The 12,877-nt window shown below is 42.3% G+C and overlaps 1 protein-coding gene and 1 pseudogene across 1 annotated transcript in view; one reads left to right on the forward strand and one right to left on the reverse strand.

Annotated features, from left to right (window-relative positions):
* TTF2 (transcription termination factor 2) overlaps positions 1 to 12,877 on the reverse strand; it is a 42,378-nt gene that overhangs the window by 26,079 nt on the left and 3,422 nt on the right. The window contains exons 4-6 of the mRNA XM_049618372.1: positions 2,645 to 2,711; positions 830 to 1,789; positions 156 to 270 (exon numbers count right to left, since the gene is read on the reverse strand). Of these exons, the coding sequence (XP_049474329.1) occupies positions 156 to 270; positions 830 to 1,789; positions 2,645 to 2,711 (1,142 nt within the window). The remainder of the gene's footprint in view (positions 1 to 155; positions 271 to 829; positions 1,790 to 2,644; positions 2,712 to 12,877) is intronic.
* Positions 7,353 to 7,689, forward strand: LOC125913290 (60S ribosomal protein L36-like; annotated as a pseudogene).

Below are 12,877 nucleotides of genomic sequence, written 5' to 3' on the forward strand. Positions count from 1 at the left end.
GAAAAGCTCAGAAGTAGATCATCAAAAGGACACTGAATCAATCAGTGTCTTCTTTATCAAAAGGGCTTCTCGAATGTCTCTTGTAAAGTTCACGCAAACCCTGAGTTCTGGGGTACAGCCCATCTCACCTGGCTCTGGGGTGCAGCCCATCTCACCTGGCTCTGGGGAGAGGGCAAGAGCTCCCAGGGCTTCCTCCAACTCCCGGATCTGCTTAAGCAACTTCTGACCCTTGTCTGGAAGAGCCTGGAGGTTCACGGATTTCAGTGTGCTCTGAAAAACACCTCCTGTAAGATCCTCTCTTCTCCAGTTGTTAGAAAAACAGTTTCAAATTAAAGTAGCCTAAAATGTGAAAACTGAAATTATGGTCCATTAAGTGTATGTGTGAAAACCATGTTTTTTTTTTGTTTTTTGGGGGCTTTTGTTTTTTTTAAACCCAGCTGATCTACTGACCCTGAAAATATAAGCCTAGGCAAAGACAAACTAACCACCTGCAAAACCTTTGTCCTATTAATCTATCTGACTGGTTTGCGGCCCACAGAAAGCAATGCTCTGACCTTAGAAACAAACACACGGGTGGCATCTGGGTGGTGCAGTCGGTTAAGCGTCTCCTAAATCTCAGCTAAGGTCATGATCTCAGTTTATGAGTTTGAGCCCCACATCAGGTTCTGTGCTGATGGCATGGAGCCTGCTTGGGAGTCTGTCTCTCCTTCTCTCTGTCCCTCCCCCGCTAAGCAGGTGCACACGCGCTCTCTCTCTCTCAAAATAATAAACTTAAAAAAATTTTTTTAAACAAAAACAAAAATAAAGCACACGGCAAGTCAGCAGTTACCTTCTTTTGTTTCAGTTGTGTCGTGAGGTACACACGTTGGGCTACCGGGTCTGAAGGTTCCACCTTCTTGGAAACTCCTGAGGTGGCAGATGTGTTTCTTTGCACGCTCTGACCAGGGAATGAAAGGCGGTTCTCATTCTGTGAGTCCAGAGTCAAGTCAAAGAGCAAGGGAGGCTTCGGGGAAACAGCAGTACCTTGCCCATGGTCACCATGGCTGGAGCCCGCTTCTGGGCCCTCTCCCAGGGGGCGCGCCACAGCAGCTGGTGCGCACTGTGCAGACGGTCCTTGTGGGGCAGGCACATCCCGAGGCTCCGAGTGCTGATTGGACTGCGTGCTTGGGTCACCCCCTGCCTTTGCTTCTCTAGGCTCCCGGCTCTTGGAGTGCTCTTTGTTGAGGTGGCCCCCTGTCTGGGGCTTGATTGTTGGGTTCTGACCATGAGTAATTCCAGGCAAAGGCTTGGGTTCCTTTTCCCTCAGAGGCTCTGATGTTTTTTGGACATGATGACTCTCAACATTTGATTTCTCCTGAAGAGATCCGGACGGTTTTCTCAGCTCATCGCCGTGGCCCTGTTTGGATTCAACCCCAGAAAGGTCTCTTCTGTGCATCCCTTTGCTCTCCTTTGCTTCACACTGAAACTCTTTCTCCACTCCATGCTTCTCTTGACCGGCAGCTTGTTTTTTCTTTACCTCCAGGCCAGAGGAGAGATCTTTCTTCATCCAGCAGTTGGATTCAGCCTTCCATTCCTTCTTTTGATCCAAGAACACATCTCCTTTTTCCTTTTGATTCTTGTCAGCCATCTTTTTCTCACCTTCGCCTTTGGTGAACTGTTTCCAGAGAGACGGTTCTTGATTCTTGTCAAGTACCTTGAACGGGTTTCTCTGCTGGTTGGAAGGATAATGAAGTGGCTCAGAGGCGCTCTCACACTTGTGGGTTACAGGATGTTCTTTGGAACCGGGCTCCTAAAAGACAAAATAATCTTCATATAAAACATCAATGCAAGCTTTCTATCTAGAATGCCTTCCCCCCGCCCCACCCCCAGAGGAAATGGAAACAGTAGTCCAGTATTTCTGAACATTCCTGGGACCATTTCTGCCTCTAGGAAAGACCATGTGCCTAACTCAGAGAGTATTAGTTTCTGAACAGAACTTCCAACACTCGGTTCCTTCTCTGATCATGACCACTGCTTTCCCAGGCTTCAAGGACAAGCAGTGACCAAATCAAGTGCTTCTGCAATTGTAATAGCCACATTGTATACCTCTCATGAAAAACTATTCTCTTGGATGAACCTATCCCCAAACTTACACAATACCCTCAGCTTGCTTCGAGTCTGGCTTTAGGAAGGTTTCATTGTGCGAATCTAGGGTTACAAGTTCAAGCTACACCTCCACCAATGAAAGTGTGGCTGCCTCCCTGGCCTAGCCCCTCAGGCACCAGGCATCTGTGAGTCTCTCATGTGCCAGGAGCTTATGAATTACACCCCATTTATACCAACATCAAGGAGTCAGCAGTCCATAAAAAGATGCTGAAGTTAGTCAGGTGAATCCAAAATTTTCCCTAGAGAAAACAGTGACTACAATTAAAACCTCGGAAAATATTTAAGTGAAATAGGAGGCAAATCATTAAATCTTCACTATAACCAAATAGTCCTTTGAATTAAAAGACCCGACATGGCCCACGCTGCTTAAATAAAAGATCTTTCAGGGACAGTATGATGAAGACAAACCAGTTTATACCGGACTTCAAAGTCTTTTCAGGCAACACTGCAGATTAAACAGTCTTAACGAAGCAGGTCTGAAGACAGGAATAATTCCTACCTGCCATGGGATACTTCCGCACCACTGCTTCCCTGCTGCCTTACTTCTAACGCACTGGAAGAACAACCTAGTGAAGTACAAAACACAAATAATCAAGGCTGTGAAAATCCATTAAAACGAGATACATTTAGTTTTCATCCAAGAAAACATCTTGCACCTTCTTGACACCAGTTTTGAAATATATTTATATTTAAAAATTCTCTACTGCACAGGATCTTCATAAGGGATACGAAGTGAAAGACTAGAGATGTCATGGAAACCAAGACGTGTACTGGTTTGTTCTTTTTACTCTGTAAAGGATGACTAAAATGGAAACATGATCAGTGGTGGCTGTTAAAATCAGAAAAAGAGAGACAATCAAATCCCTGACAGGAAATGATAATACCGCCTATAAAGTAAAACAAAATCTAGCCAACCAAAACAAACACGAACTACCCTGGATCTGGCCAAGCCCCTAGATTCAATTATCAATTTACTGGAAACACAGACAACAGACGAATGCACTGATCGAGGCCACAGGGATGTGATCTGTAAAACCTTGACAGGAGGAAATGCTCTGTGACAAACAATTGTATTCTTTCAACAAATAAATGACAAGGGAGGGACAAAACGGAGAGAAAACTTAAGAGACTTAAAAGACATATCAATCAATTGCAACCTGTGAACCTTATTCATTGATTTAAACAAACAAAAACTATTAAAATTAACTACTTGTCATCTATGAAGCGACAGGAAATCTGCACTCCAACTGGTTAAAAAGAAAGAGAGAAAGTCCCTATCTTTTAGAGCTAGATACTGAAACACTTGCAGAAGAAATGTTATCTGGGATCTGTTCCAAAATATGGCGAGAGCTGGAGGGTAGAGTGGGTAGAGTTGGTAACTGCTGAAGTTCACATGCTGCATTATTCTATCTTGCCTACTTTTGTGTATGTTTGCAATCACCCATGAAAAAAAAAAAGATCATATTCAGACATACATCCAAATACAAGACCGTTCCTGCACAAGTAAACCCAGCCTTCACACCCACTGCACAGAAATGGCCACGTGACTCCGTTAGCAAGCAAACCACGCATACGCTCTCCAGTCCCGAGATTTTCCATGCATATCTCCCTCCATCCAAAAGATGTCCTCTTTATCCCTATTTGCCCACTGCTTCCCCCATCACCAGCTGTCAAAGTCCTGTATGTCCCTCCATGTTAGCTTCAAGCCATGCCTCCTTCACAGGGTCTTCCCACATTCCCTTCCCTGCTCATCCACTGGGCTGCTTCTGGATTTCTGCTGTATTTAGTTGTATTACACTTGTGTCTGCCTGCCTGCATGACTGTACCTTCAGTGACTGGAAGGCTATAATCCTATATGATCTCTTTATTCCCAACTATGCCTTGCCTTTTGTACAGAATTGTTAAGTATTGCTGAATTAAATAGAACCAACTCATTTTCTCCTTCCCCAAAATGATTCCTCAAAAACATTTAATCTGTTAAATAAGCTCTTTCAAATAGAATTTTACCTAATTGTTCAACTAGGTAATAAACTCACTCAATAAAATGGCCATGGAAAGGAGCCTCTCATGGTACCCCATCTGCCCAGTTCACGTTCCTCCCAAGCATCTGTTCCTATTAGTTTCCTGTTTGCCTCTCCAGAGATTTGTAAATGTATATTCAGATCAACATAAATATATAAATCTTAATTTCCTTTTCCACACAAATGGATAGCATAGTATACATACTACTAAATACCTTGTTTTTAACAATATCGTCAAGATTCTGCAGAATATATACATAAGGTGTTCCTATTATGTAATACATGTATAATATATATTATATATGTAAGCAATATACAATTTTTACACATAATTTTTCTTTTTTACAACTGCACAGTTTTTACACAGCTGCACAATCTCCCACAATTTAGAGTTCCATTATTCATTTAACTAGAACCCTCTTGATAGTTTGGTTGTTTCCAATTCTATCCTACTAAAAACAGTATCACAACAAATAACTTTTTACATGTGTCATTTCACATGCGTCTTAATATATCTGTAGGGTAACTATTTCTCACATTGTGTATTAGGGCCTTCTCCGTTTTTCTTTATCAATTGGCTTATAGATTTTATTTATTAGCTCTTTTTGCTGTTTTCTAACTCATTAAATACAATTTTTACCTACATTAATCCCTTTTTTTCTCCTTTCTTTCGGTCTAATTTCTTGCTCTTCTTCTAACTTCTTAAAATAGTCTTGTGACATACAACAGGAATCGTGACAGTTTGAGTCCTAATTCAAGATGAATCCTGAGCGGGTCTCAATCCCCTGACGTCAATACCTCACCTGGACGTATAAGCAAAGATAGGCCCCAAATGGACAGATATTACATAAAAGTCAAGCTAGAAAGAAAACAGGTCCAGAGGTGCCTGGGTGGCTCAGTCAGTTAAGCGTCTGACTTCAGCTCAGATCTCGCAGTTCGTGTGTTCGAGCCCCGCATTGGGCTTTGTGCTGACAGCTCAGAGCCTGGAGCCTGCTTCGGATTCTGTGTCTCCCTCTTTCTCTGTCCATCCCCCGCTTGTGCTCTCTCTCTCTCAAAAATAAATAAACATTAAAAATAATTTTTTTAAAGAAAATAGGTCAGCCCCTCCCATAAAAACTCACAATTTTCCTATTCAAGCTCACAATGAAAAAAAAAATAACAAAAAACCCATACTGGTCTTTTTAGTTTTTCTCACTGAAACAGGATAATTAGATAATTGAACTATGTAAAATACATGTATTTTACATGTAAAATACTATGTAAAACACAACCATGTAAAAAAAAAACTGTAAAATACAACTATGTAAAAATACATAATTGAACTATGTAATAAAATTTATGAAATGTTCTGAATGCACAAAAATTCAAAGTGTTGGCTACTATTAGGCAGGACCATTACTTATCAACGTGAATCAAGAATAAATTGCTGCTGTGGTTTCAAGTGCATCAAGTACTTGAAATCTTTACTGACAAGAACATTTCATAAATCATATCTATTTTAAAGCCCAAGCCACTGCAGACTTTCAGAAGGGTAGGACTTGGGAGTCCAAAAAGGGGAAAAAAAACAACACACTACTAATGCATCTACTAAGCATTTACTTAGTTCTAGGCATGGTGCTAAAAAAAATGTTTTTCCTTGCATTTTTATTAAAACCTATCTGAATGGGTTTCTCTGTTTTTAGGATAAAAATTTTGTTATGTTTATTAAATTGCAAATCAACAAGGAAAGCAATGGAAATACATTCTCACAGAGAAAGCAAAATTTTTTTTATAAACGTTTATTTTTGAGAGAGAGAGAGAGAGAGAGAGAGTGTGCGCGAGAGAGCGCGCATGCGCGTAAGCAGGGGAGGGGCAGAAGAGAGAGGAGGACAGAGGATCCGAAGCGGGTTCTGTACTGAGAGCAGAGAGCCTGACGTGGGGCTTGAACCCACAAACCCCGAGATCACGACCCGAGCCGAAGTCGGATGCTCAACTGACCGGGCCACCCAGGTGCCCCGAGAAAGCAAATATCGACTCCACTATGAAGAGTGTAATTTCTGCAGTATGTCATTTTCCGAGACATAAGTAATAAGCGATACTGATGAACACAGCCAGAGGAGGCCAGACCTCTTCAATGTCGTCTTCTTCACCAGAAGGCAAATCCCCCCTGGGTGATCGTCCAACCCTGGCTTGCACTGTCAGGCACGTTCACTTCAGCTAGGCTGGGATTCTCTCTAGTCTCCAGAGTCATCCTCCCTTGGTTCAAACCCCAGCCCTACTACATAATTAACTCTGAAACCTCAGATACTTCATTTGGCCGTTCTGCCAGTTTCCTTTTCTGTAAAATGGCCAAAACCAAAACAGTACCTACCTCATATGATCACTGTGAAAACCACGCGCATTAATGCACGTAAAGATAAGGTTCAGATCAAAGCCTGACCCGTATTAAGGACTTGTTAAGCAGTAGCAGTCATTAGTTCACTCTCGCTAACCATCTTGCTGTATCCACACTTCTGTTTCTAGCCCCAAACACTGTCTTTTACTCTATCCAAATTTTAAAGGTCATTCAAGGCCAAGCTCATGTCTCAGTTCCCACACTTCCTCAGTAACTTGCACCAGCCTTGAGCCCCTGCTGTAGATCATACTGTCACAGAAGCACCTGCACCTGAACACATCCAATTTCGTGCTAACACACTCAGATCGTGCTGGGCGCCAACCTTCGTGCGTCTGACTCTTACCCCAATGGTGTCAGAGGCCATTAGGAAGACAGGTTCACTTTTCTGTATGCTCCAGCACTGGAAAAACACGAAGCTGGATTTTTACCTCATTCCTTTACATGAAAATTCAAGATGGAACAAAAACATAAGTGTAAAAAAATGAAACTGGAAAGGTTCTGGGGAAAAAAGAGACAGGAATTTTTTTTTTTAATCCTCAAGCGAAGAAGGCTTTTCTCAGTGTGACCTAAAATCCTGGATTTGGTAATTCTGACCACATAAAAGGTTTCTGCTTTGTTTTTTTAAGATTTTAGTTTCCTAAGTAATCTCTACACCCAACGTGGGGCTCGAACTCACCACCCTGAAACTAAGAGTCGCACACTCTACCGACTGAGCCAGCTAGGTGTCCCATCCACAGACCTGGCCAGAAGAAAGTTTTAAACCTCCGGCTGAGGGAGCCAGTGAGAGCAGCAGCAAGGCTCTGTGCCGCCCCATGGCCGTGGGCCTTGACAAGGGCCATAAGGTGACTTGACTGAGAGAAGCAAGCTGAGGCACAGCCACCGCCGCGGGCACCTCCCTGAGCACATGTTCATATGGAACGTGAGGGCGCCTCCCTGAGAGCACATGTCCCTATGGGACATGATCCGAGAGGTGTGGGCTTCACCCCACACAAGGGCATGTCACAGAGCCACTCAAGGTCTCCCAAGGACAAGAGTGCCCTCAAGTTCTTCCAGAAAACAGTGGAGACACACATCCATGCCAAGAGGAAGAGAGAGGAGCTGAGCAACGTCCTGGCAGCCAGGAGGAGAGCGGCAGCCAAGAAGGAGTGAACCTCTCCCCTGTGTATGTAATAAGGCCTTTTGGGGCAGGGCGGGGGGGAATTTTAAACTTCCATATGGTAAAAATACCATTAGCGAAATTATAAGACAAAGGCAAAATGGAAAAAAGTGATTGTGACACATATCACAAAGACTAATATTCTTCACACGCGAGGGTTCCTTCAAGTGCACAGCACAGGGCCTGACACTGTACAATGGATGCAACGCACAAGCCGTACTAGCTTCACTGAGTGGGACTGTTCACGGGGTGGTGGGACCAGAGGTCCTTCTTCACGGGCCCGGCTCACATTCAAATTCCTCCCTATCACCCACCCAGATAATCATCACTGGGCCATACCAGCTGTTTGCCCATTTTACCCAATAACCGGCGACACAAAGAATTTTTTTTTTTAAGTAAAAAAAATTTTATTTTTAATCTTTATTTATTTTTGAGAGAGAGAGAGACAGACAGAGCGTGAGCGGGGGAGGAGTGGAGAGAGAGGGAGACACAGGATCGGAAGCAGGCTCCAGGCCCCAAGCTGTCAGCACAGAGCCCGACGCGGGGCTCGAACTCACAAACCGTGAGATCACGACCCGAGCCGGAGTCGGACGCTCAACTGACGGAGCCACCCAGGCGCCCCTACACAAAGAATTTTCTAGACACTCAAAGATTCAATTGTTATTAAAAAATAAAATTTTCTGAACATCCCGCAACAACTAGTTATTTAAAGAACTAAAATTTGTTTTACCTAGATGGAGATAAAAGAATACTTCTAGCTATTTTGATCCTATATCCTTGAGAAGCTAGAAGAGAGGTTGGTGGGGGCAGGGGTGGGCGGCAGGGGAAGGAGGGGAGGAAACAAGAACTCAGGAAGCTCAATGATGTTGTCCAACATTTGTAAATCAAGGTATGCCACGTCACTCAAGGCAAGGCAAGAGTTCTTCCTTCAGGTTCTACTGAGTGACTGTTTATTGCCCATAAACAGAGGGCCAAGGCTGAAGGGCCAGTCAAATGCCGGTTGAGTGGCACCATCTGGTGTTTAAGTAGGAGAACTGCACATAAATGCACCTACCGGCCAAGGTATCAAAAATGGGCTAAGATCTTACCCTCACCTGGGCTTACGCCCCCCCCCTCCCCCCCCCCGCCATTACTCTGCTGCTCCTGTCTCCTAGCTGGGTTAAGCTTTAAACATACCGCCATTAAGTCAAAATGTAAAGTACTTTAAGTTCTGGAAAAGAAACTTTTCTTTTGAAAACCGGGTTTCAGAAGAAAAGGTTACATTCCCTGAGGTCATTTTCCAGAGTACAGGAGTTCTGGCTAAATGCCCTTACTGTCTGCTAAGGAAGTCATCAGCCATTGGCTTACCTACTTCTTTTAAAATTTCCAGCCTGTACTACCTACAGGGGTGCTTGGTTTTTGTTTTTTAAGTCTATTTATTTATTTTGAGAGAGAATGTGTGGGAGGGGCAGAGAGAGAAAGAGAGAGACAGAGAGAGAATCCCAAGCAAGTCCCACACCATCAGCATGGAGCCCAACACAGGGCTCGAACCCACAAACTGCAAGACCATGACCTGAGCAAAAACAAGAGTCGGATGCTCAGCTGACTGAGACAACCAGGTGCCCCTGCTTGTTTTTTGTTTTTTAATTTACTGTGTGCTGTATAACTGTATTTTATTGTCCTAAAACAATCTTATAAAACCTCCAGTAACTCAGTAATAGTGTTCTAGACTTGGCCTAAAAGAAAAACATTAGCATACCTTACTTTTCTATTTTAAAGTAATGATCAACTCTCAGCCTCATCCACCTAGTATGAAGAATGTGAATGGTAAGCTCTCAAAACTCCATCTTTGGTCTAGACCTTTCTTTGCAGCTAGCTGGTCTCACGTATACGTAAGACACAATTAGTCCAAAGCTGTCTGGGTTAGCCACACATCCCAACCTAACCATTTACTGAGCACTGACAGTGAGCCAAACGCCAGACTATGTACATCACACATAGGACCTCACTGAATCCTCACAAGCCAGGGGAGTCGGGACTGCCATGATCACTGTTCCTGAGGAGGAAACGGGGAAGAAACGTACATGCTTAAATGCCTACCAAAACAATGTCTTACTGATTTCCTTTCGGCAAGTTTTCTGCAGTCTGGGCGCACCTAACTCCACCGCCAATGCCTCAATCCAAGCACACCTTTCACTTAGAGACTAAAGTCGATGCAGCTAGAAATCAGCCAGACCTAGGTCTGAATCCCAGCAATGCCACTTCACAACCATGGGACATCAGATTCCTTTTCTAACCTCCCTAAATGTTGGTGGTCTCATCCACCTACCACAGAAGATTCTATGGTAGGAAGAGATAAAGACTATGCCATTTAGTAGACATTCAATAGCAGTTCTATTTCAGCAGTCCCCTGGCCTCCACCACTTTCCTTTTTAACCAACCCTCTTCGGAGTTCCTCCTTAATTAATGCAAATTGGACCCAAAAGTCTTCAGTGGCTTCCTACAACCTAAACAGTATTCCCATAAGGTAGGGGGCCCTCAGCAGTATGTAAATGGTTTTAGATGTCAGGACATCCTGACTTCACGCCCTAGAGGCTTACCAGCCCCACTGTACTACCAAAAAAACAGTCCAAAAGTGAAAAAATTTTAAATTCCATTTATAATAGCATCAAAAACATAACACTCTCTGAGGACTAAATTTAACAAAAAGGGTATAGTACTCTGTAATAGAAACTATTCAACAATGCTGAACAAAAAATTTTAAAGCATAAATACACCATGCTCATAGATCAGAAAATCAATATTAATGCAGTTCTCTCCAGAATGATCTATACAGATTCAGTGTAATACCAACAAAGTTTTCTAAGGAAATTTAGAAGTTGATACAACTTTTTATATGCAAAGGACCTAGAATAGCCAATCTTGAAAAAGATGAATGCTGGAACACTCAGATGATCTCATCTGACTGTGTGGGGGTGGGGAAAAGGGCCAACAGACGGGCAAGTTCAAAAATAGACTCAGAACATGGTAGTCACTGATTTTTTTTTTTTTTTTTTTTTTTACAAGTGCCAAGCATTTCCACGGGGGAGGCAAAGTCTTCCAAATGTTGCTGAACCAACCAAATAATACTCATTCAGTAATATAAGGAAAAGTAAATGAAATACTCTTATCTCATAAGATACCCAAAATTAATTTGAAGTAGATCACAGACTAAACAGAAAAGCCATTAAGAAAAAAAAAAATGAAAACAAAAACAAAAACTATAAAACCTCTAGAAGAAACCACTGGAGAAATTTGTGCAAGGATTTCTAAAAGAGAAACAAAAAGCACAAAGGATAAAAATATGATAAACTGGACCTTTTATGGGGCGCCTGGGTGGCTCAGTCGGTTGAGCATCCGACTTCAGCTCAGGTCATGATCCCAAGGTTTGTGAGTTCGAGCCCTGCATCGGGTTCTCTGCTGACAGATCAGAGCCCGGAGCCTGCTTTGGATTCTGTGTCTCCCTCTCTCTCTGCTACTCCCCCATTCATGCTTGGTTTCTTTCTTTCTCTCTCTCAAACATAAACATTAAAAATAAATAAATACATACATACATAAATACCAGAGTTTATAAAAATTTAAAACTTCTACTTTTGCAGAGTTAGAAAAATGAAAACCAGAGACTCAGAGAAAATACTCATTATATATGTATTTACCATAGAACTTATATAGGGAATATACAAAGACCTCTTCCAATTCAGTGATAAAAAGACAAAGGGCACAGTTTTTAAAATAGGCAAAAATCCCCCACAGTTACACTTCACTGTTTCATTTCTGTTAATGTTCCTGAAATGACAGATTTTAGAAATGGAGATCAGATTCCTGGTTGCCAGAGGTGAGGTGGAGGGAGTGGGAAGCAGGGCGAGGGTATAAAGGGGAGTGGGAGGAATGGAGTGGTGATAGAGCTGTTCCGTATCCTGGCTGTGGTAGTGCATACTCATAACCACTCGTGCTAAACTATATAGAACGAAATCTAAACACACACACGTCAGTACAAGGGAAACGATCTTTCCAAATAAGAACAGTGGACTGAGTCAATATCCCAGTTGTCACATTACATACTGTTTATATACACTGTGCAAAATGTTGCCGTTGGGTAAGGTCTACAGAGATCCCTTAGGTTCTATTTGTTATAAGCGCATGAGAATCTACAACTACCTCAATAAAATTTTCAATTAAAAAAGTGAGCAAAAGGTTTAAACAGACACATCACCAAAGAAAAATATAGAAATAAGAAACAAACCCAAGAAACTGTGATATTCACAAAATGGAATTCAACTCAGCAATGATGTACAGACCCCGTTTCGGATACTGTTACATAAAAGAAGCCAGACGCTGAAGAATGAACCAAACCAGGGTGGTATATGGCAGAAAGGGGTCCAATGGCACTTAACGGGGTGACAGAAATACTCTGTGTTTTGACTGAGGCTCGGTTATAAGGATGGTTATATAAATCTCTCAAGCTGAACTGCTGAACACTTAAAATCTATGCAGACTACTGTATACTGTATCCATAATTCAATTAAGAAAAAAACAGAGGCGCCTGGGTGGCTCAAGTCATGGTCTCGCGGTTCATGAATTCAAGCCCCACAGAGGGCTCTGCAGACAGCACAGAGCCTGGTTCTAACCCTCTCTGTCCCTCCTTCTCTCTGCCCCTCCCCTGCCCTCGCATGGTCTCTCTCTCAAAAATAAACATTAAAAAAAAAAAAAAAAAAAAAAAGAAAAGAAAAACAGCAGTACAGGCAATATTCAGATATGTAAAAATTGTGAAGATGGAACTTAAATGCCAATGTTGGGTGTGGTGGGAGGGGGGGGGATCGATCTAGAATACATAAATTCTGAACTGCACAGAATATCATATAAAGACCATCACAGCTGGCCCCTGCCTTCCTGGCCAGCCTTACCTTCTGAAATCTCTACTCGAACACATGCTAAACTATTACCAAACCAAATGCTTGCAATTCCTGATTACTTCCTAACTCTGTATGCTAATGCAGGGTTATCGATCTGTTAAATATGACCCCTTTCCTGCCCCTAGTGAATTTCTACTTTTTTTTCAATACTCATGACCAATATCACCTGCCACCTATATAGACTTCCCTGCTCTACATCTGAGTTTTCATTAAAAAAAAAAAAAAAAAAAAAAAAAAAAAAAAAAAAAAA

This window comes from Panthera uncia, assembly GCF_023721935.1.
Source record: "Panthera uncia isolate 11264 chromosome C1 unlocalized genomic scaffold, Puncia_PCG_1.0 HiC_scaffold_4, whole genome shotgun sequence".
NCBI classification, from domain to species: domain Eukaryota; kingdom Metazoa; phylum Chordata; class Mammalia; order Carnivora; family Felidae; genus Panthera; species Panthera uncia.